This window comes from Spinacia oleracea, chromosome 5 (assembly GCF_020520425.1).
Source record: "Spinacia oleracea cultivar Varoflay chromosome 5, BTI_SOV_V1, whole genome shotgun sequence".
Taxonomy (NCBI): Eukaryota; Viridiplantae; Streptophyta; class Magnoliopsida; order Caryophyllales; family Amaranthaceae; genus Spinacia; species Spinacia oleracea.
In genome coordinates this window covers 98,662,282-98,687,455 of record NC_079491.1, presented here as the reverse complement: position 1 = coordinate 98,687,455, position 25,174 = coordinate 98,662,282, and the positions used below count along the sequence as shown (strand labels likewise).

Below are 25,174 nucleotides of genomic sequence, written 5' to 3'. Positions count from 1 at the left end.
GTCAAGGATTTGGATTTTTAATGGTTATTTAAGTTCCATTTTTGTGTTGTTTCTATATTTAAGGAAACACTATTGTCTATTGAAAGGGGTAGTTGCTGACTTGCTGCATCACAAACATCAATTTATCTTTTGTCTGCAGAGTCTGCAGTATACAGAATATATACTGGTACTATAATTAGTTATCTCTGTAACTTATTTATGTATTCCATAATTGCTAATCTGAAACAGTGATTTATTCTATGTGCAGTAAGTTAGGTTAGAAGTTAGCTACATTATTCTCTACTCCGTCCTTGGATTTGTGAAGGATTTAGTATATATTAATGTTAGGGGATCTATTAATCTGTTTTGTTTGTTTTGTTTTTAGGATCTCTTTTAGTTTGATGGTATTACTAGCTAGTTTCTTGAATCCAATATCCATTTCATGTCGAGATGTGAAATAATCAGGTGTTTATGATAGTTTCAGTAGGTTAGCTTATGGTCTCTTGTTATGTGAATTTGTAATTCCCTCTTTTGCGCTCATATGAGCCTTTCCTTGGCTTATTGTTGATGATTCTATAGGGTTCATGCAAAAGTGGTTTTCCACTTTATTCTCTTCTTGTTGAGATTTATTGGACGACTCAACTGATTAGTATATAAATCGCTCAAGTTATTGGTCAACGGCAACATGTAGAGAAATTTTACCGTGTTTACAAAGATGAACAGTAAGTGCGTGCTTATATTCTTGCTACTTTATGCTATTTCCCCTATAACCCTATGGTGGTTTGCTGTCCGTCTTGCATCTCCTTAGCTAGGCGAATACATCAGTGACACTAATAACTAATTTTATTCGCACTTACAGTGTCGTTGTATGTCTATCCGTCAATAGCTTTCATGTACTAATTGTAATTTGCTTAAAATATGCAGTCACCGTTGGTTTTTTTCCAAGGAAGTGAAAAAGGTGGACATGCTGACAGATGACTTGGTATGTCTTTAAATTGCTTTTTATTTACCATAATTATAATTAGCCTTATACATCATGCAAACTAGTCATCTCCTGCTTGTGAAATACCCCCTCGCAAACACAATTATTAAACTGATTTTATTTCTATGTGGAGTTTGAGTTTTCTATGTAGAGTTTTCTCATTTCAAACTTATAACATAATTCATATGATTAGTTTTAAGTTTCCAAGACTCAATCCAATCTATTTATTCACATTTGAGACTTGTTTGGTCGGTATAGGTCATATTTAGGCTAAAATAAGGCATTTTCGCTCCCAATTTTTAGCTAGATAACCTAAGGACTCATTTCAAACTTATTACATGATTAATATGCTTAGTTTTAAGTTTTCAATACTCGTTCCAATCTATTTATGCAAATTTAAGGATAATTGGATCGTTATAGGTCATATTTAGGCTAAAATGACATTTTCGCTCCCAACTTTGAACTAACGAACCTAAGAACTCATTTTAAACTTACTACATGATTCATATGATTAGTTTTAACTTTCCAAGACTTAATCCAATCTATTTATGCACATTCGAGACTTCTTTGGCCGTTATAGGTCATATTTAGGCTAAAATGACATTTTCACTCACAACTTTGATCTAACGAACTTACGAACTCATTTCAAATTAATAACATGATTCATATGATTAGTTTTAAGTTTCCAAGACTCAATCCAATCTATTTATGCACATTTGAGACTTGTTTGGTCGTTATAGGTCTTATTTAGGCTAAAATAAGGCATTTTCGCTCCCAATTTTGAACTAGATAACCTAAGTACTAATTTCAAACTTATTACATGATTAATATGCTTAGTTTTAAGTTTTCAATACTTTTTTCAATCTATTTATGCACAGTTAAAGATAATTTGATCGTTATAGGTCATATTTAGGCTGAAATGACATTTTTTCGCTCCCAACTTTGAACTAACGAACCTAAGAACTCATTTCAAACTTACTACATGATTCATATGATTAGTTTTAACTTTCCAATACTAAATCCAATCTATTTATGCACATTCGAGACTTCTTTGGCCGTTATAGGTCATATTTAGGCTAAAATGGCATTTTCGCTCCCAACTTTAAACTAACGAACTTAAGAACTAATTTCAAACTTATAACATGATTCATATGATTATTTTTAAGTTTCCAAGACTCAATCCAATCTATTTATGCACATTTGAGACTTGTTTGGTCGTTATAGGTCATATTTAGGCTAAAATAAGGCATTTTCGCTCCCAATTTTGAACTAGATAAGCTAATGATTCATGTCAAACTTATTACATGATTAATATGCTTAGTTTTAAGTTTTCAATACTCGTTTCAATCTATTTATTCACATTTAAGGATAATTGGATCGTTATAGGTCATATTTAGGCTAAAATGACATTTTCGCTCCCAACTTTGAACTAACGAACCTAAGAACTCATATTCAAACTTACTACATGATTCATATGATTAGTTTTAACTTTCCAAGACTTAATCCAATCTATTTATGCACAATCGAGACTTCTTTGGCCGTTATAGGTCATATTTAGGCTAAAATGACATTTTCGCTCCCAACTTTGAACTAACGAACTTAAGAACTAATTTCAAACTTATAACATGATTCATATGATTAGTTTTAAGTTTCCAAGACTCAATCCAATCTATTTATGCACATTTGAGACTTTGGTCGTTATAGGTCATAGTTAGGCTAAAATAAGTCATTTTCGCTCCCAATTCATAACTAGATAACCTAAGGATTCATTTCAAACTTATTACATGATTAATATGATTAGTTTTAAATTTCCAACACTCGTTCCAATCTATCTCTGCACATTCGAGACTTCTTTTGCCGTTATAGGTCATATATAGGCTAAAATGTCACTTTCGTTCCCAACTTTGAACTAACGAACCTAACTCATGTCAAACTTAAATACATGATTCATATGATTAGTTTCAACTTTCCAAGACTTAATCCAATCTATTTATGCGCATTTGAAACTTCTTTGGCCGTTATAGGTCATATTTAGGCTAAAATGACATTTTCGCTCCCAACTTTGAACTAACGAACTTAGGAACTAATTTCCAACTTATTATATGATTCATATGATTATTTTGAACTTTTCAAGACTCAATCCGATCTATTTATGCACATTTGAGACTTGTTTGGTCGTTATAGGTCATATTTAGGCTAAAATGAGACATTTTCGCTCCTAACCTTGTACTAAGGAACCTAAAAACTCATTTTAAACTCTTTACATGATTAATATGGTTAGTTTTAAGTTTTCAAGACTCCTTCCAATCTATTTACGCACATTTAAGTCTCATTGGGTCGTTATAGGTCATATTTAGACTAAAATGACATTTTCGTTCCAACTTTGAACTAAAGAACCTAAGGACTTATTTCAAACTTATTACATGATTAATATGCTTAGTTTTAAAGTTTTCAATACTCATTCCAATATATTTATGCACATTTAAGGCTCATTGGGTCGTTATATGTCATATTTAGACTAAAATGACATTTAATCTAATGCTCCCATCAAATTTTTGTTTTTGAAGGTCTATACTACGAGGAATGCGCCTTATGCTAGTGAGGAAATTGATGTGGTTCCTGAGGAATGGGCTAAGTTTTTTACCAGCAAGTATTTATTATTGGCCTGAGCGCGTTTGATCGAGTTGGCTTAGATGTTATAGAACAATCTTTTATATTAAAATGTATGCGTACGTTGAAATTGGAACGTACATATTTTTGAATGTACTACATGAACTTTGTTTTGGGATATATAATATACAAAACACCAGTTATTGTTTTTATAATTGTTATACAGGTTGCGATATTATTAGCGATATTATTATTGTTGTGACAGGTTTCTATATTTGTGTGCAAGGCACTCCAGATATCCCTAAATAAATTAAAAAAATTCCGCCTAAAGCTCTTTGTTGCAGCGTACATATATATGTACGCTGCAACAAGGGTGTAAAATTTAGCAAAAATCATTACCTGTTGCAGCGTACAAAGAGATGTTCGCTGCAACAGAATGGGTTTTTTGCAACGTACACCAATTTGTACGCTGCAACAAGTCTAGATTTTGGCCAAATTTTACACATTTGTTGCAGCGTACATATAAATGTACGCTGCAAAAAAGCACTTTTCGCAGCGAACAATGTACGCTGCAACAAGTTCAGACTTGTTGCAGGCCCCCCAGTTGCAGCATACGATGTATGCTGCAACAGGGGTCTAAAAGCCCGCTGCAATAAGGGTTTTTTCTACTAGTGATATGACAATTCATAAATCATGCGGAAAAAACCATTAAGCCAGGAATACATATTATTTACACATAATCATATAGCATAATTTAGATGCATACTCTTTGTTGCGTGCCTTCCCTAGCTGCACCCGAACCGAACAAGAACAAGTCTTTAGGACTCCAAGTGTCGTCCCTCCGTAGATAGTCCACAGCACGTCTGGATCCGCCTTAAGATTGACCAACTAGAATCGCCCTTAAGGTACTATTATTTTCGGCTAAATGGGCAAGAGTTATGGCTGATTTTGCTGCTTAAAAATCCTAGTTTTGAATACTTGAAAACTTATGTATAAATAATGACCCCTAGGCCCTTATTTATAGAGGTATGGAAAAGGAATTGTAATCCTACTAGGATGTGGATTTGTTAATTAGAACTTTATTAGGACTCTAAATAACAAAGCAATTCTAATAAGATTAGGATTTTAATCTTCGCACGAATCCCAATAGAATTAGGATTTCCGGCATACGCATCGCACAAGCCGTGCACCCGCGCAGGCCTTGCGGCCCACGACAAGCGCACAGCCCATGTGCGGTGCTGCGTGCGCGCGCGCGCGCCCTTGGCTGGGCCTGGCCTTGCGCTGGGCCTGGTCGAGGCGTGCGTTGCGTGCGGCTCGCTGGGCGATGGCCTGGCTTCGTGCTGGGCCTTCGTCTAGCGGGCCTCGTCCGATGCTAATTCGTACGATACGCTTCCGATTAAATTCCCGATTCCGGAATTCATTTCCGATACGAACAACATTTAATATTTCCGATTCCGGAATTAATTTCCGTTTCGAACAAATATTTAATATTTCCGTTTCCGGCAATATTTCCGATTCCGGCAATATTTCCATTTCCGATAATATTTTCCGATACGTACCATGTTTCCGTTTCCGGCAACATCTACGACTTGGATAATATTTATATTTCCGATACGATCCATATTTCCGTTTCCGGCAATATCATCGTTTCCGGAGTATTCATTTCTTGCCTGTGACGATCTCAGCTCCCACTGAAACCAAGATCCGTCGATTCCGAATATCCATAGATGGAGTATTTAATGCCATTAAATACTTGATCCGTTTACGTACTATTTGTGTGACCCTACGGGTTCAGTCAAGAGTAAGCTGTGGATTAATATCATTAATTCCACTTGAACTGAAGCGGCCTCTAGCTAGGCATTCATCTCACTTGATCTCACTGAATTATTAACTTGTTAATTAATACTGAACCGCATTTATTAGACTTAACATAGAATGCATACTTGGACCAAGGGCATTATTTCCTTCAGTCTCCCACTTGTCCTTAGGGACAAGTGTGCATTTCCTAATTCCTTTGTCGCTCGATGCTTGCTCTTGAACATAAGGTAAGAGTTGTCATCCTTATTATGTCCAGAGGTGTTTCTCGGTTTCAGAGTTCAACTGATCAAATAGACAGATAATCATAGCCTATGATTCATCCGAGCACGGCCATGCATTTCACAGTTTCTAGCTCTCCGAGTGGCCTTGTACAACTTTTAAGCATCTCATCCCGATTTATGGGAGGACAATCCCAATCTTGCGATCTTGAGATTAGACTTTGTTTGATAGGTGATTACCTGAGCGTTGCCTTTATAGCCTCCTTTTACGGTGCGACGGTTGGTCAACGTCAAAGCAACCAGTTCTCAAACAAGTAATCTCAAATCACTCAGGTATTGAGGATTTAGTGTCTAATAATTTTAATGAAATTTACTTATGACAGATTTTCATCTCTTACAGTAAAGTTTCATAGGTCTTGTCCGATACTAGTCTTCCCAAAGTAAGTATCTATGCAAATGATTATGACATTGCCATGTCCACATAGTTCAAGAAACAGAACTACTAGTCATCTTGCATTCTAATCGTCTAACGTTTTCTATGCGTCCAATTTTATAGAAAACTCCAACTAGGGACCATTTTCAACCTTTGACATTCAAGTTCACTTGATAGACATTTCTTAGTCACAGGACTGGTCCTGACAGTCTATCTTGAATATATCGTCAAATTGAAGGGACTCATCATTTAATAAACCACAAATTAAATGGAAAAATGAATTCTTTTCATTTATTGTGAATGATTAACCAATAATGTTTTACAAAGATTTAAACTCTAAAACTTTAAAACATTAAACAGAGACATCAAAGCCATTCTCCAATATGCTTGATTCCCATAGCTGCAGTGTGCGAGTTGTGCTTCGCCTGCGGCAGAGGTTTAGTTAATGGATCTGATATGTTGTCATCAGTACCAATTTTGCTTATCTCGACTTCTTTTCTTTCAACGAACTCTCGTAGAAGGTGAAATCTACGAAGTACATGCTTGACTCTCTGGTGGTGTCTAGGCTCCTTTGCCTGTGCAATAGCTCCGTTATTATCACAATACAGGGCAATTGGTCCTTTAATGGAGGGGACTACACCAAGTTCACCTATGAACTTCCTTAGCCATATAGCTTCCTTTGCTGCTTCATGTGCAGCAATGTACTCCGCTTCAGTTGTAGAATCCGCAATGGTGCTTTGCTTAGCACTTTTCCAGCTTACTGCTCCTCCGTTGAGGCAGAAGACAAACCCAGACTGTGATCTGAAATCATCTTTGTCGGTTTGGAAACTTGCGTCCGTATAGCCTTTAACAATTAATTCATCATCTCCACCATAGACCAGGAAGTCATCTTTGTGCCTTTTCAGGTACTTCAGAATGTTCTTGGCAGCAGTCCAATGCGCCTCTCCTGGGTCTGACTGGTATCTGCTCGTAGCACTGAGTGCGTACGCAACATCCGGGCGTGTACATATCATAGCATACAATATTGAACCAATCAATGATTCATATGGAATCCCATTCATTCGTCTACGCTCATCAAGTGTTTTTGGGCACTGAGTCTTGCTTAGAGTCATTCCATGAGACATGGGTAGGTAGCCTCGCTTGGAGTCCGCCATCTTGAACCTATCAAGCACCTTATTGATATAAGTGCTTTGACTAAGTCCAATCATCCTTTTAGATCTATCTCTGTAAATCTTGATGCCCAATATGTACTGTGCTTCTCCTAGATCCTTCATCGAAAAACATTTCCCAAGCCAAATCTTGACAGAGTTCAACATAGGAATGTCATTTCCGATAAGTAATATGTCGTCGACATATAATACTAGGAAAGCAATTTTGCTCCCACTGACCTTCTTGTATACACAAGATTCGTCTGCGTTCTTGATGAAACCAAAGTCACTGACTGCTTCATCAAAACGTATATTCCAGCTCCTGGATGCCTGCTTCAATCCGTAGATTGACTTCTTTAGCTTGCATACCTTTTTAGCATTCTTTGGATCCTCAAAACCTTCAGGCTGTGTCATAAACACAGTTTCTGTTAAAACGCCGTTTAAGAAAGCAGTTTTGACATCCATCTGCCATATTTCGTAATCGTAATATGCAGCGATTGCTAACATTATCCGAATAGACTTTAGCATTGAAACTGGTGAAAAGGTTTCATCATAATCCACACCGTGGACTTGCCTGTAACCTTTTGCAACCAATCTAGCTTTGAAAACTTCAAGTTTCCCATCCTTGGCCTTTTTCAGTTTGAAAACCCATTTGCTTCCAATGGCTTGGTAGCCATCTGGCAAATCGACCAAATCCCATACTTGGTTTTCAGACATGGAGTCTAATTCAGATTGCATGGCTTCTTGCCACTGCTTGGAGCTAGGGCTCGTCATAGCTTGTTTGTAAGTCGCAGGTTCATCACTTTCAAGTAATAGAACGTCATAGCTCTCGTTCGTCAAAATACCTAAGTACCTTTCCGGTTGAGATCTATATCTTTGCGATCTACGCGGGGTAATATTTCTAGATTGACCATGATTCTCACCAGATTCTTCTAAAGATCTCTGAGTTTCATCCTGAATGTCATCTTGAGCATTCTCTAGAGTTTGTTGTTCGACTCGAATTTCTTCGAGGTCTACTTTTCTCCCACTTGTCATTTTGGAAATGTGATCTTTCTCCAAAAAGACACCATCTCGAGAAACAAATACCTTGTTCTCAGATGTATAGAAGTAATACCCCTTTGTTTCCTTTGGATAGCCCACAAGGATACATTTGTCAGATTTTGGATGAAGTTTGTCTGAAATTAATCGTTTGACGTATACTTCACATCCCCAAATCTTAAGAAATGACACATTTGGAGGCTTTCCAAACCATAACTCGTATGGAGTCTTTTCGACAGCTTTAGACGGAGCTCTATTTATAGTGAGTGCAGCTGTATTTAGTGCATGTCCCCAAAATTCTAATGGAAGTTCGGCCTGACCCATCATTGACCTGACCATGTCTAGCAAGGTTCTGTTCCTCCGTTCCGACACACCGTTCCATTGTGGTGTTCCAGGAGGAGTCAATTCTGATAGAATTCCACATTCTTTCAGATGGTCATCAAATTCATAGCTCAGATATTCACCGCCTCTATCAGACCGCAGTGCCTTTATCTTCTTGCCTAATTGATTCTCTACTTCACTCTGAAATTCCTTGAATTTGTCAAAGGATTCAGACTTATGCTTCATTAGGTAGACATAACCATACCTACTGAAGTCATCAGTGAAAGTGATAAAGTAGCTGAAACCACCTCTAGCATTTGTACTCATTGGTCCACATACATCTGTATGGATTAAACCCAATAGTTCATTTGCTCTTTCTCCAACTTTAGAGAAAGGTTGCTTTGTCATTTTGCCAAGTAAACATGATTCGCATTTACCATAATCCTCTAAGTCAAATGGTTCTAGAATTCCTTCATTTTGAAGTCTTTCTAAGCGTTTCAAGTTTATATGGCCTAATCGACAATGCCACAGATAGGTGAGATCTGAATCATTCTTTTTGGCCTTTTTGGTATTTATGTTATATACTTGTTTGTCGTGATCTAATAAATAAAGTCCATTGACTAATCTAGCAGATCCATAAAACATCTCTTTAAAATAAAACGAACAACTATTGTCTTTTATTAAAAAGGAAAATCCCTTAGCATCTAAGCAAGAAACTGAAATGATGTTTTTAGTAAGACTTGGAACATGGAAACATTCTTCCAGTTCCAAAACTAGCCCGGAGGGCAACGACAAAAAGTAAGTTCCTACAGCTAATGCAGCAATCCGTGCTCCATTTCCCACTCGTAGGTCGACTTCACCCTTGCTTAACTTTCTACTTCTTCTTAGTCCCTGTGGATTGGAACATAAGTGTGAGCCACAACCTGTATCTAATACCCAAGAAGTTGAATTAGCAAGTATACAGTCTATAACGAAAATACCTGAAGATGGAACGACTGTTCCGTTCTTCTGATCTTCCTTTAGCTTCAAGCAATCTCTCTTCCAATGCCCCTTCTTCTTGCAGTAGAAGCATTCGGATTCAGAAGTGGGTTGACTGACCTTCCTCTTTACAGATTTGGCGCCAGTTTGCTTAGTTGGGCTGGCCTTGTCGCCACCTTTCTTAGCATTCCTCTTCTTTCCAGATTTCTTGAACTTGCCCCCACGCACCATAAGCACATCCTGCTTATCACTTTTGAGCGTCTTTTCAGCGGTCTTCAGCATACCGTGAAGCTCAGTGAGCGTTTTGTCCAGACTATTCATACTGTAGTTCAGTTTGAACTGATCATACCCGCTATGAAGAGAATGGAGGATGGTGTCTATAGCCATTTCCTGAGAAAATTGCTGATCCAGCCGACTCATATTCTCAATGAGTCCAATCATTTTGAGAACACGTGGACTTACGGGCTCACCTTTCTTAAGCTTGGTCTCAAGAATTTGCCTATGAGTCTCGAATCTTTCGACTCGAGCCAGATCTTGGAACATGTTCTTCAACTCACTGATGATTGTGAAAGCATCTGAGTTGATGAACGTTTTCTGCAGATCCGCACTCATGGTGGCGAGCATTAGACATTTCACATCCTTGTTGGCATCAATCCAACGATTGAGGGCTGCCTGAGTGACCCCGTCGCCTGCGGCTTCGGGCATCGCCTCATCTAGGACATACTCCTTTTCTTCCTGCATAAGAACTATTTGCAAGTTCCTTTGTCAGTCAAGGAAGTATTTCCCGTTCAACTTCTCCTTTTCGAGAATTGATCGAATGTTGAATGAATTGTTGTTTGCCATATTAAAAACTACAATTGAAAAGAATAAACAAATAAATAACCATTCACAGTTTCTCTTAATAAACTTAAATTCTAGCATACATGCATAATTCAATGTTTATTAAGCATTTTATTCAAGTTATGTGTTCCGGCAGGTGTGAATAAAATGATTCCAAGATCCTAAAATCATTGAAGAACTAAGCACAGTTTGTCGACTTAATCCTAAAACATCTTAGGTAAGCAAAAGCCTTTTGCTAATAGTCTAGAAACTATTCTTGGTTGATAGGTACGTCTAAGAACTTATTAGGTAAACCTATCGATTTTGCCACGACATAAAAGGACTCCTTACTTATATCGTTGAGTTTCACCAAAACTAACATGTACTCACAATTATTTGTGTACCTTGCCCCTTTAGGACCAATAAGTAACACCTCGCTGAGCGAAAACTATTACTAGATTGATGTAAAGGATATCCAAGCAAGTGTATATTTTGGCATGGCACCTTTTAACTCAATTTTTAAGTTTGGAACTTAAGGCTCTTACTATGTTGGTTAGATTTTAAGTGAACTAAAATCCTTAATCATGCAACATAATCAAGCCACAATCTTATGCATAATTAAGACATATTTAAAGCAATAAATAACTTAAAGCATGCATAAGATAAATGTGATCTAGTATGGCCCGACTTCATCTTGAAGCTTTGACTTCAAAGTCCGTCTTGAAAATCTCCGTGGGAGGCACCATTTTCTTCAAATAGGATAAGCTATAATTAAAACTAATTACAACTATTTGATGGTACGCAGACCATATTTGAATTTGAAAAACAACTTTGGTACTTTAGACCAATTACATTCAAATTAATGGTACGCAGACCATATTTTCTATCCTATTTAGGCCATACTAGTCACTTCATAACCTGCAAAACAGTACATATACAATATATACCATTCACCCATTCATTATCATGAATGGCCCACATAGCTGGTTAGTTAAAACACATTATGCATCACGTAAACATTTGCAGCAATTAATCAAGGGCACCAATAATCTACCAATTATTCAGTCCTTATTAATTCTAATCAAGTTGTTTTAACCTTAAGGATTTGTAGACCTAATCAAGAGTTTATGACTAAAAGGGCTCCCACTTAAACCAATAAATTCATATGCTTTACTAATTTTAAACATAAAAATGTATTTCAAGTCTAACCGGAAACATACAAATTTAATTAAAATTTAAAGCTCATATAAATTTATAATTGAATCCAAAAAGTTTAATTTAATTTCAGTCGTATTTAAATTAATTCATGATTTTAATTTTAGTAAAATAATTAGAATAAATAAAATTTATTATAATTACAATATTCAAAATTAAAATCCAAGAAAATAATTTAAATTATTAATTTTAAAATTAATTAAAATTACGTAAACTGAAAATTTCAAATTAAACATTCAAAACGATCTAATCGTAATGCAAACACCATACGCATCGCACGCCCATGGGCCACACGCACACAGCCATCGCTGGCCATGTGCGCGCAGCCCATGCGCTCGTCGCATAGCTGCTGCATCTACCCATCACAAGCCGTCGCACAAGTTGGTGCTCGCTGCGCGCGCGCCAGCGCTCGATGCACGCGAGCCATCGCTCGCTGTGCGCGAGCCATCGCTCGCTGTGCGCGAGCCATCGCTCGCTGTGCGCGAGCAATTGCTCGCTGCGCGCGATCGACGCTGGGCGCAGCGCTCGTGGCACGCGAGCTTGCGCGAGGCTGCGCGCGAGGCTGCGCGCGCTTGCGCGAGGCAGTGCGCGTTGTGGCGCAGCTCGCTTGCTGCCCACACGCGACTGCCGTGCCTTGCCTTCGCCCATGCCCATTCGTCCATAGCTCGTGGCCCACGACACAAGGCAGGGCTGCTGCCTTGTGCTCGTGCACCATGCCCTTGCTCATTGCATTCGTGCCGCACGGGCGACGATCGAGCTCCCTTGCTCGTCGTCGCATGCCCGCACTATACAACACCCCTTAAGGGTAACACGAAGCGTCCATTGCTTTGTGCGTGCAAGTTATATGAACGAATCGCATAAAAATTTAAAATTTATATTTAAAATTAATGACAAATTAATAAATTTATATTAATTTCATAATTTTAGGGCGAAAAATCGAAAATTTATTATTCAATTGATTTCCGGTTATCATGGATTCAAGCCTAGGTCATAAAAATTTAAAATTTATCATATATTTACAATTTTTATGGTGGTTATTAATCATAGGTTTCTAATTAAATTATAATTAATTATGAAAATCAAATTAATTCTAAATTATTCTAATTTTCAACTAATTAATCATAATTACAACTTAGATTGCATAATTAACAAGGCTAGGCATTCAAACTTGTTAAACATATACAGTAGGTCAATCAAAAATTCAAGATTTATCAACAAGAATCGCAAATATTTAATTTAACATCTTAAATTTACGAAATTTTGCATTCGAAAAACTAAAACCTTCGAAAAGTCATAGTTAGGCTTCGAATTTGAGAATTCTGGGTTCGGCAGAAAAATATTATTTTTGTCAAAATTTTAGAATGCCTTTTACATGCGTAATTGACACAAAAATCACTCGATTTGGATGAGTAACGAAGAAACTGCCGAAAAACTGCGTACGTATAATTAAATAAACGCAATTTGCAATTAATTAACAATTACGAAAATTAATCACCCCTTTTAATTCTTGCAAATTTGTAATATTTAACCATGTTCATGCAATTTAGATTATGAAAATAATAAGAGGCTCGTGATACCACTGTTAGGTTATGATACATATGACAATTCATAAATCATGCGGAAAAAACCATTAAGCCAGGAATACATATTATTTACACATAATCATATAGCATAATTTAGATGCATACTCTTTGTTGCGTGCCTTCCCTAGCTGCGCCCGAACCGAACAAGAACAAGTCTTTAGGACTCCAAGTGTCGTCCCTCCGTAGATAGTCCACAGCACGTCCGGATCCGCCTTAAGATTGACCAACTAGAATCGCCCTTAAGGTACTACTTATTTTCGGCTAAATGGGCAAGAGTTATGGCTGATTTTTCTGCTTAAAAATCCTAGCTTTGAATACTTGAAAACACGTGCATAAATAATGACCCTAGGCCCTTATTTATAGAGGTATGGAAAAGGAATTGTAATCCTACTAGGATGTGGATTTGTTAATTAGAACTTTATTAGGACTCTAAATAACAAAGCAATTCTAATAAGATTAGGATTTTAATCTTCGCACGAATCCCAATAGAATTAGGATTTCCGGCATACGCATCGCACAAGCCGTGCACCCGCGCAGGCCTTGCGGCCCACGACAAGCGCACATCCCATGTGCGGTGCTGCGTGCGCGCGCGCGCCCTTGGCTGGGCCTGGCCTTGCGCTGGGCCTGGTCGAGGCGTGCGTTGCGTGCGGCTCGCTGGGCGATGGCCTGGCTTCGTGCTGGGCCTTCGTCTAGCGGGCCTCGTCCGATGCTAATTCGTACGATACGCTTCCGATTAAATTCCCGATTCCGGAATTCATTTCCGATACGAACAACATTTAATATTTCCGATTCCGGAATTAATTTCCGTTTCGAACAAATATTTAATATTTCCGTTTCCGGCAATATTTCCGATTCCGGCAATATTTCCATTTCCGATAATATTTTCCGATACGTACCATGTTTCCGTTTCCGGCAACATCTACGACTTGGATAATATTTATATTTCCGATACGATCCATATTTCCGTTTCCGGCAATATCATCGTTTCCGGAGTATTCATTTCTTGCCTGTGACGATCTCAGCTCCCACTGAAACCAAGATCCGTCGATTCCGAATATCCATAGATGGAGTATTTAATGCCATTAAATACTTGATCCGTTTACGTACTATTTGTGAGACCCTACGGGTTCAGTCAAGAGTAAGTTGTGGATTAATATCATTAATTCCACTTGAACTGAAGCGGCCTCTAGCTAGGCATTTAGCTCACTTGATCTCACTGAATTATTAACTTGTTAATTAATACTGAACCGCATTTATTAGACTTAACATAGAATGCATACTTGGACCAAGGGCATTATTTCCTTCATCAAATGCCCCTGTGATTTGCGAAAATGTATCAAATTGACCCAATGAAGGTCACTAAATCAATTGGCAATCTCTCATGTATGTTCTTATGTTGTTGTCTATGATTATGTTATAGAAGTATTAGAAGAATTGAAGAATTTAAATCATGCTAGGAAAGCACATGCTTCAACAAGATTAAATGTTGTTGGTCACAAGATTAAATGGAAGTTAGGGCTTTTCGTATCGGTGGCAGAGCACCACTCAGAACCACTCCACAGCAGCGGCTTGAGTGACTGACGACAGCCCACAGTGGTGGTCGACGGAGCAAGCCGAGATTACTTGAGAGTTGAGACGAAACGGAGAGGCAAGTAATATAAGCAACTTAATAGGTTTAATTGTTTTCTTGTGGATTGATTTGTCTTTAATACTTAGCAGTTTTGGAAATTCGCATCATCCGGATTCACTTAGCTTGCTGGTAATTTCCCTGTACTCACAGATTTGTTTCAATCAGTTGTTTGCAGTTTGTTTTTTTAAAATCTTGCTGGATTTGAGAATTTGATAACATGATAGATTGAAGAATGATGATGGTTTTGGGTTTAATTTGTTAGGAAAATGCCTTTCTGGGTTATGTTGCTAGTATTTCGTGGGTCTTGATCATCTAATATTCATCGTATAAATCAACAGGGTAAACGAATCGATCGTTGCTGCTAGCCTTTTGCCCTTTTACTTCGAAATGGATCATTGTTTTTAGTTTCAGTCTGAGTTATTGTTAACGATTAGTCACAACTTCTTGTTTGTTTTATGACTGTATTTATTCCTGAAACCACTTCTTGTTTGTTAATTTGGTGAATTAATTTTTCAAATTGTTTGATTCATATGTTAATTTAATGAATTCATTGGTTTATTTCATAATATCTTGGTCGCAATTTGGTTTATTTCATAATATCTTGGTGATGTTATTCTTTTAGTGTAAATTGATCTTTGTGAAAATTTTCACTGTATTTGGGCTTGTTGCGGGTCGGAATTATTGGGTTTACCTTATGGTAATTTTCTTGATGCTAGGGCTTCCAAGAAACCTGCATTTTAGCATCGTCTTTCTAGAGAACCGCAAACTCATTGGCGATCGGCGTCGACTTCTCCGGCGAGGTATTCCCGTCTCTTAATCTCTCTCCTTCCCTTTCTTCCGCCTCACCCCTCCTGCTGCTTGTGATTTCTTCCCTTTTCTCAAATATTTTATATTGTTTGAGTTGTGTACTTATCAAGTCTGTTTTTTGGTTTTTTTTATGTATGATTTGGATGTAAATGCTTTTGTTATGAATTGTATTTTCCTGTTGGGCCAAGTCCGTTTGTGGATTATTTCGGAGATTGTTTCGGAGGTTTGCTCTTTTCTTTGTGTGTCACTAATAAGAACTTCCAACAAAAATTAGGAAGGAAAGATGAATTAAGGTAGTGTTTTGGTTTAGCAGAGTTTCGGTGAGATTGATATTATTAGAATAATGTCAGATTGTCAGGGTGCTATAAGCCACATTTTTAGAGATTTTGGTGGATTTTCTGTGCGTTTTAGCTCTTTTTGCTGGCTAAAGATAAAAATAGTGTCTCAGCCAGGGAACCAAGGCCTGTGGATATTGTTTGGTTTACATAGTGTGTTAACGTCCATTGATTCCTTCAAGAATTTACTAACCTGCTAACAAAGCAGCCTTCTCCTGGAAAAAACCAGCTAACAATCACTTTTTATTATCGGTATTTCGCTCTGTGGTCTGATATATCACTGTCACCATCATGCTGGATTGCAGGTATGCATAGTAATGTCAGAAAAAGACTGTTACTCGTATCCTTGTACTTTTGTACACTTACTGCCATTGATAACTCTTAGTTTCCCATGATTATTTAGGGAAATAGGGTGGAAATTGTAACTAGTTGTTTATGTTATTGTTTCATTTGAAGGTTTATGCTTTAGATGCAAACCGCAGCAAGTTCTGAAAATTAAAATAGCATTGATATTCTGCTTCTGACAGGTTCTAACATTGGTGTTACTGGATCTTCCTGGACTTCTGTTTTTCTCCACATATACTCTCCTTGTCCTCTTTTGGGCAGAGATCGATCATCAGGTAGAGTGTAATCTGATGTTGCCTTGCTTACATTTGAAAATGACAACATTCATTTCATCTTAGCTCCTTTTCCGCCTAACAAGTGCCTACTTTTTCAGGCTAGATATCTACCAACTGATAAGCCGAGGCTTGTTTACATATTGCTAAACGCTGGAATTTACTTCATACAGGTTTATTACATCTCATGTTTACTTTATCTTTCATGTTAGTGATTTGTTACCAGTTTATTTTCAAAGGGTTTGAACCCATGATAGTTATATTTTATGCTTTAGGTTTGTATCTGGATTTTTCTCTGGTTGTATAACAATGAAGCATTGGAAACCGTAGGACGGATCTTTATTGCAGGTTCGTTTCTGTTATTGATGATGATTTTTTTTTGTTATGGGACCACTATTTTCAGACTGTCTAAACTTCTTTATATTCTGTCAGCTGTCTCATTTGTTGCTGCGATCAGTTTCTTGTTTTACGGACGAAGGTCAGTTTTTGAATGTTTGAGTAGTTTGATCGTCTATAACCGAACAACAATGCAAATTTGGTATACCAGTATACTTCGTATCTGTATTTACTTGTCATGTTTTCTATGAACGACTCCAGATTGTTTGTAATGCTGAGACAATTCCCAATTGAATCTAAAGGAAGAAGTAAGAAGTTATACGAGGTTTGTCTTCTTTCCTGAAACATTTTTAGTCCAGTTTCCCGCGTAATTTCTAAGTTCTAACCTGCTAACAAAGCAGCCTTCTCCTGGAAAAAACCAGTTAATAGACAACGCCTAAATGAGTTTAAAGCCAATAAAACCTAGGGTCATGTTAGCTCTCCTCAAAGCTGGTCTCATTTATCAGGCCATTATCCTGAGATAAACCAGTTTAAAGCTAGTAAAACCCTTTAAACAGGAGTCAAAGTGTACTGCTGTTATATACAACACCCATGAACAACCTAAATATGACCTATAGAAACAAATAAGAGCACGGGAGAAAACAACACTGTTATTTCAGAATAGAGTCTGGACTCAGTCGACGAGCTAATACCCCTCTTCTCTCTCTTTCTTCCCCTCAACCCTGCTTGTAATAGATTTCCTATGTGACCTGGCTACTGCTCACAAATTCATCAGATAAGATCTGATAACTTCTCAATATTTGAAGATAGGTCTTTAAAATTTTAGTTTGGCCTAATAACTCTATATTTTACATCGTGTTTTATCCTATTTACAAGAGTTTTAGGGATATTTCTTTCTTAGTTACTTGAATGTTAAAATGTGACATTTCATTTGCATTTAATCTAATGCTCCCTACAAATTTTTGTTTTTGTAAAGGTCTATACTCCGAGGAATGTGCCTTATGCTAATGAGGAAATTGATGTGGTTCGTGAGCAATGGTCTATACTCCGAGGAATGCGCCTTATTATTGGCCTGAGCGCGCTTGATCGAGTTGGTTTAGATGTTATAGAACAATCTTTTATATTAAAATGTATGCGTATGTTGAAACTGGGACGTACATATATTTAAATGTAGTACGTGTATTTTGGTTTTATGATATATACAGAACACCAGTTATTGTTTTTATATTTGTTATACAATTTGAGATATTATTATTGTTGTTACAGGTTTCTATATTTGGTGCAAGGCACTCTAGCTATCCCTAAATAAAATTAAATTTTTTCCGCCAAAAGTGATTTGTTGCAGCGTACATATGTATATGTACGCTGCAACAAGGCTGTAAAATTTGGCAAAAATTATGACCTTTTGCAGCGTACAAATAGATGTTCGCTGCAACAGGATGGGTTTTTTGCAGCGTACACCAATTTGTACGCTGCAACAAGTCATGATTTTGGCAAATTTTTCACACTTGTTGCAGCGTACAAATATATGTACGCTGTAAAAAAGCACTTTTTGCAGCGAATAATGTACGTTGTACGCTGTAACAGGGGTCTAAAAGCCCGCTGCAATAAGGGTTTTTTCTACTAGTGACTATATGGTTTGATAATTCTTCAAAATATACCATTCAACAAGTACTCCCAACTTTTGTGTAACAAGACTTGCATATTACTAAATGAATTCCTTTTAAATAAAGCTTTCTACAATGAATATATACTGCCGCAGTATCATATATATATACTGCGGCAGATGCTCTTTTCCTTATTCTGCTAGTCCGTATAACTTAAAAAAAACGAGACAAAAGAGTACAGAACGCATTTTTTTCACCCTGTACTTGAAATTAATGCCTCAAATCGCGTAATTACAAGGGCCCTATAAGTTGCCTTTGGCTTCAAACTAATGATGAAAATATATTGTATACTGAACTTTTCTCTTCTTCTTGTTCCAAAAACCTGTTGACTTCTTGAATCTCTCTCTATTTGACTTTGTGTCGTGGTATAATGAATCAATGTTTTAATCACAAGTAGCTTAACCCTTAAAGGCTTCATAGTTGTTGACTTTTGAATCTCTCTCATTGACTTGTGTGCCTCTTGAAGAAAGGCTTTTGGCAGACGAAGAGCTTCTCGTCGTTGTTACTCTCGATTTCGATAACTCGAGCTTCCCATTTGAGTCGTGCTACAAGCGGTCTCATTGACTCGATTACGGTTGCTTTGTCTCGGAAAATTGCCCATCCCTGAGCCAATATATACTCTTATGTTAGCTGCCTTGTTACAAAATGGTGAGCAAAAATCATTTTTGAAATGAAAAAAGATAATAAAAAATAATTTTAAAAAAAAAACTACTTTAGATACCTCGGGCCGAAGAATTCGATCAATCTCAACAAAAATATCGAAAGTATTACATCTGCGCTGGGAACCTTCTAGAGTGAGGAGACCATCAGCATGCACCATGTCGTAAGTTCGAGGGTATGTTGGGAATGCTTCACACCTACATATGAACCCCACTCCATTATGTGTTAGTTCAAACCTTCAGGACACTAACATTTTAGTACCAAGCTTTTCATTTACTGCTCAGTTTTCTAAATCTCATGTCTGTATGCATTAGTGGAGAGACATAAAACCCAAAAATACAAATCATAATATCTCTATTCGAGATCTGAGCAGTTCTTGAGCAATTCAAACCTTTGAGTTCGGGGTGTAGAATTCGAAGGAGTTTTGTTAACCTTGGGGAGCGTTCATCACTCTAAGCTTGCACTGGTAAGATGGCGAAATTCGCTTCTAAGGCAGTGACCTCCATACCACGGCGGAACGTTATTCTTATGAGATCTACAATCAAATAATATCTTTGTTTGTCTATAGCTATTTTCGGATCAACAATTATTTTACCTACAATTATCGTACACCACTTATAAATAAGAATTTGTACCAACCGAAATAACAAAAGTAGGCACGAATGCATAAAATATTCGGATTCCCAAATAACATTGTGTTTTTGGTTCCGCACGTCCATGGCAAGATAGAGAGGGTAGTTAGGCTATGATCTTGACGGGCATGAAACTATGAACGTATGATAACGGGGATTCAATTACAACGAGCATTTTAGTTGAGAAGATGTACACACTCTAGTTTAGGAAATGTTGATGTAATTGGGCGTTACGCATCTTAATCAATATTGTACATCTAAACATGCTTATGTCTAATTGTCTATCAAACTATATTACGTGCGTTTGAGCTCAATATATGGTCGCACATGTTCGCTCACTGACTGACCAATTGAGAAGACGTACTATAACCGTCTTTTATACTTGCACAAAACAAACCTATGTTTTTGTTTTCCATTCCTTTACGAGTTAACGGTGTACTAATCTTAATAGGAAGCTGGTCTACAATACAATTCTTCTTTTTTTATTTGTAATTTATATTGTCCTAACTCATTTTCAATAATATTTGCCATAACGAATAAAAGAAGACTAGATTAAAGAGGAGGATTAATATTCGAATTACTTTTATCACAAGAGTGTTTGGTTTTCATGTAAAATAACTTTCCTCTTTCAATCATTTTCCGTTGTTTTTTCCGTTGTTATAACATTTTTCCAATGATGCAAACCATTTTCCCTCCTTATTTCCCTCTTCTCTCTTCCCATCAACTCTGTCTCTCATCCATCCACTTTCATTTTCCAGCATTTTCTCTACGACTTTTCTTTTGGTTTTGTTTTTCATTTAAGTGAAAACGTTTTCCGCCAAACTAAACAAAGCCCCTAAAGTAACTCACAACCTTCCTCTTTCTCCACATGTAAGTAACCAATGTAAAACTTAGAACTTGTGATGTATACACTTTAATGTTTGGAAATCCATAAAAATTGGAGTGTTCCAGTTTGAGTTACCAATCTTTGATCAACATTAAAATCAAAGTCCCTCTATAAATACCTCGAGTATCTCCTTAGAAATTCATCAAGCCCTTTGTCTAACACAAACTAATTAAACAAATTCGTCAAATCAATCTAACAAGTAACAACAACTCAACATATATATAATGGATAGGTCGTCCTTGTCCATGGTAACTAAGACAGCATGCCTAATCTTGATAAGTATGATGATGATGATAATGGCAGCTGATGCGGCAGTAGCCAGGAGAATGATGCCATGTCCACAGGTGATAACAACGCTAATGCCATGCCTTAATTACTTGAAGAAAGGTGGAGCCATTCCAGTTACATGCTGTGATGGAGTTAAGAAACTGGCTAACTCGGCTAAGACTCAACCTGATCGCCAGGCAGCTTGTGTGTGTCTCAAACCCGCGGCTAAGTCATATGGCATCAACTATGACCTTGCTAATAAGCTCCCTGCTTCTTGCGGTATTGACTACCAAATCAACCTCAGTCCCGACATTGATTGCACAAGGTTTATATATATGTTATATATTTTTACTATACCACGTACTCTAATTTTAAATTTATTATTTTACTCCATCTTATTATTGTGTTAATGACTTGCAGGGTCAAGTACTGAAGCAGCAAAACACGGTTTAATAATAAACTATATTTATACAATAAGGATGGAGTTCAGCTTATTTTCCCCCTTTATTACGGGGCGATCATGAAGATGAGGACAACCATGTACTTCGTATTTGTTATTAGAAAGAAACTACTGGCAATGTTATACATAAATAAAAATGTAATCTATGTTATATTGTATTACTACACCAAGTATAAAGTATCATATACTTGTATATCCGAGTTAAATCTATTGTATAATCAAATTAATGTGTTGAGAAATACGCATTTGTGACACATACCACGGGAAGAAAAAAATACATTATTTGGTAATATGTATAGACCGGCTGTAAGTTGTAACATGTACTCAGCTAGTCAGCTATATATGGTGTCTATGTATATCCTTTATATATATTTCGATATTATAGTTGAACCATAAAGGATCTTGTGCATACAATAATAAGATTGAAGGGTTCCTTGTTTGAGGGGAGGAGCTTTCTTAATCAGAGAATTAGATCCAACAGTTGTAGCTCAAATTATTTCCCTATTTAGATACTCTAATCGACAGGGATACTATTTGTCTCAACTTAATTACTCCGCGCGCGTATCAATAGCTTTTCCTTTTGATATCTCATATCCTAAAACAACACGAACTAAGTTTGAACAAGATCGACTATCAATCTAGCTTCTTCCGCGAACCCACGGGGTATTATATTAATTTTATCGTTGATTTGCAATGACATGAACTAGCCACGATAATAACCAAAATTTGAATTTCATCTTGTCAAACTAGAGGTTACAATCACAATGAGGAGTAGGAGTTGTAAGGATACTACTTTATAAAACATTACTCCAATCTTTTTTTTTTCTTTCCCTTTAGAATCTTGCCACATTCACATTTCACAATGAAAAGAAAATCTTCTAAAATTTTCCAATTATGTAAGAAAAGCACATGTAAGGTATTGTTTGTATCCTTACTAATCAGTAGTATTTTAAAAATATTAACTACTTAGTATTTACTTATAATCTTTAATAGCTTGTAATTGGAGATATTAACGCAATAGTATTTTTGACTGCCTTTTTTTTCTTCTGCAAATGAGTTTTTGGAGCCATACTCTATTTTAATTTTCAGGGACTAATATAAAAATATATAAATACATTATGTGACTTGTATTTTTTATATATATATACGATGAAAAAACTATATGCTATTTATCAATCCATAAGTATTATTTTTGGGGTCAGAAAATTCCTCTAGGTCTTAATACCAATCTTATCTTAAAACCAATCACATAGCTCTATTTTATTTACACCACTTTTTAACTCAAATTTAAAAAGAAAAATCCCCTGTTTCTCAAAATCCCCTTTTAAAATTTCCGGCACCTTTTCCAAGAGAAAACTAATGTTTCCGGCGTCGGTAAAAGATAAATATAACTACCTTTCTCCAGTTGCTACACATGAAGAAATTGTCAACCAACCTCTGCTCTTCTTGGAAACACTTAAAAGTTTTCATTCTATGTTGGGCAGCAAATTTATGTAGGCCATCTTTTTTAATTTCTTATTTCCCTTCATTTCTACTTATGTTCTTTCGGGAGCACCATACTCGCGAGTGTGGGATCTAATTTACGTCATTCTAACCTACTATGAAAACTTATAGTGCACAATGATGTTTGTTTTGTGTTATATACAAAAAGGGTGCCAGTAATTGGAAGAAAGGAGCTAGATTTGCATGTTTTATATGTGGAAGTTACAAAGAGAGGTGGCTATATTAAGGTTAATAATACAATTTCGCGATATTTTATTTACTTTTTCCCAAGATTATTTTTATTTTGATGTTTAACATAATTTTTTTGTGAGTAATACAGGTTATTTCAGAGAAGAAATTGAGGGAAATAAGCTCAACCTTCAAGTTTTCTGCCACAACTACAAGTGCTTCTTTTGTGCTAAAAAAACATTACCTTAGCCTCCTATACCAGTATGAGCAAGTTTACTTCTTTAACGTACAAGGCCCTATTATTACAACTCCTCCAACAGGTACCAAGTTTATTTATTCATCTCCTCTTTTTATACATTTTAATTCGTATTTGACTCGCAACAATTCTTCGGTGAGAGGCCGAGAGCGAAAGCATCACAATAATTTATTACGAGGCATTAAAAGGCGCCCTTAATTCTACTGGATGATACTCGGATCAAATCTCTTCGATCTATATCACTCAAATTGCGTATCTTCTGCTATACCTTAAAAAATTAAAAGGCTCCCTTATAACAATAAAATAAAAAAAACAATTGTAAAAATCAAGAAAAAGTCACATGTGTGAGTTTATATGAAAAGATATCATTATAACTTGTTGAGGTTTTAAGTTTCACTCCTTCTTTGGCAGGTCTATGCCCTAATGATAATGATAAATATGCACACGAAAGAGTTGAAGACTCAGACTCACTCGGAGGTAATAATTCATTTAGGTCAAACTCTAAATCTAGGGAGCACCATTATTTTGCTGTTACCCTGCTATAAATTAAAACTCTCGTTCTGTAATCCAGATATTATTCCCTTGAGCATACCAGCAGTAGGAACAATTCATGGGAAATTCGAGTGCGGCTATTTAGTCTCTGTCAAACTAGGACATGAACTTCTGAGTGGAGTAATTTACCATCCTGTAAATATGCAATGCATTCCCTCCTCTACAACTGATGATCTTAGGTTAGCAATAGTCCCTTACAACCCCAAACAACCTCGTCAAGCATCAAGAAAGAGAAGGCGTAAAAGGAAGCGATGGGGTGGAGATCCCAGCCACCCAAAACCCAACAGGAGTGGCTACAATTTCTTCTTTTCAGAGAAACATGCACTCCTTAAGTCCCTTTATCCTAATAGTCGAGAGAGGGAGTTTACTAAGATGATTGGAGAATTATGGAACAAGCTCACCTCTCAAGACAGAATAGTGAGTATAATTTAGAGTAACTGATACAACTTTTTTTTGTTAAATCTTATTAAGATCAGAAGAAATACTATTGATTTACTGTTTCATTGATTGTTTGCAGGTTTATCAGGATATGGGGTTGAGGGATAAGGAAAGATATAGAACAGAACTTCAGGAATACAATGCCAAGTTACCAGCAGTTAAAGGCAACATGATCCACCGCCGATAGCAGTGACTAACCCTCTCGCCCCATATGCTCCGATTAAGGGTAAAGGACTGGCTAAGGGTCTGTTTTCATTCCCGGATGTTGAAATTCAAACCCCAAACCCCCAAACCTTTTGGTTAAGAGACAAAGTAAATAACCACTTTGCCAAGACCAACTTGGTTACCTCTTAATTTGTTTAGATAACTAGAATGCATGCAACAAAAGATGAATACTTTTTACTTTTTTAGACCTAGATAGACAAGTCTGTGTTCCTTGTTAAACCGAGTAAAGACAACATTCATGATGTGGTTACCTTTTGTGACTGCACAACCGCCCTCAGTATCGCCAATTTGCCAATGAAACAAATCATTTGGCATACTACTGGTTAGTAGCAGCATGAGTATTGCTCAAGTAGTAGTATTAGTGTATTACCGGAAGTTTCGTGTTGTGAACTGCGATCGCAGGTGGTTTAATGTCTTGAGCAAGGATGCATTATCATTCCACATGGTGGTCGATGGCTCAGTCCAGATTAGGAGAAGAAGAAGATGATATGAAAGGCTTGCTACATGCCTGCAATGTTAAAACCTCAATTATGATTCCCTAAAAATCTTTCTATTAGTGTATTACCTCTGTCAACATTGAAGGTGTCCCAACA

At 36.8% G+C, this 25,174-nt stretch overlaps 4 protein-coding genes across 4 annotated transcripts; 2 read left to right on the top strand and 2 right to left on the bottom strand.

The window, feature by feature from the left end:
- Nucleotides 1–9,372: 9,372 nt before the first annotated feature.
- On the bottom strand, nucleotides 9,373–9,786 carry LOC130460828 (glycine-rich RNA-binding protein RZ1B-like). Its single transcript, XM_056828435.1, has 2 exons — nucleotides 9,528–9,786; nucleotides 9,373–9,438 (listed from the first exon to the last, which is right to left on the bottom strand). The coding sequence occupies exons 1-2, from the start codon at nucleotides 9,754–9,756 to the stop codon at nucleotides 9,422–9,424; spliced, it is 246 nt and encodes an 81-aa protein (XP_056684413.1). The 5' UTR covers nucleotides 9,757–9,786; the 3' UTR covers nucleotides 9,373–9,421.
- Nucleotides 9,787–18,572: 8,786 nt separating this feature from the next.
- Nucleotides 18,573–25,079, bottom strand: LOC130460702 (probable pectin methyltransferase QUA2). Its single transcript, XM_056828155.1, has 3 exons — nucleotides 24,952–25,079; nucleotides 19,256–19,391; nucleotides 18,573–19,137 (listed from the first exon to the last, which is right to left on the bottom strand). The coding sequence occupies exons 1-3, from the start codon at nucleotides 25,023–25,025 to the stop codon at nucleotides 18,976–18,978; spliced, it is 372 nt and encodes a 123-aa protein (XP_056684133.1). The 5' UTR covers nucleotides 25,026–25,079; the 3' UTR covers nucleotides 18,573–18,975.
- Nucleotides 20,859–21,836, top strand: LOC110780100 (non-specific lipid-transfer protein 1-like). The gene is made up of 2 exons (XM_021984531.2): nucleotides 20,859–21,304; nucleotides 21,400–21,836. Exons 1-2 carry the CDS (start codon nucleotides 20,937–20,939, stop codon nucleotides 21,410–21,412), a joined length of 381 nt encoding a protein of 126 aa, XP_021840223.1. The 5' UTR covers nucleotides 20,859–20,936; the 3' UTR covers nucleotides 21,413–21,836.
- LOC130460701 (high mobility group B protein 9-like) lies at nucleotides 22,798–24,579 on the top strand. The gene is made up of 6 exons (XM_056828152.1): nucleotides 22,798–22,932; nucleotides 23,091–23,169; nucleotides 23,262–23,430; nucleotides 23,778–23,843; nucleotides 23,938–24,335; nucleotides 24,436–24,579. The coding sequence occupies exons 1-6, from the start codon at nucleotides 22,799–22,801 to the stop codon at nucleotides 24,541–24,543; spliced, it is 954 nt and encodes a 317-aa protein (XP_056684130.1). The 5' UTR covers nucleotide 22,798; the 3' UTR covers nucleotides 24,544–24,579.
- Nucleotides 25,080–25,174: the final 95 nt, after the last annotated feature.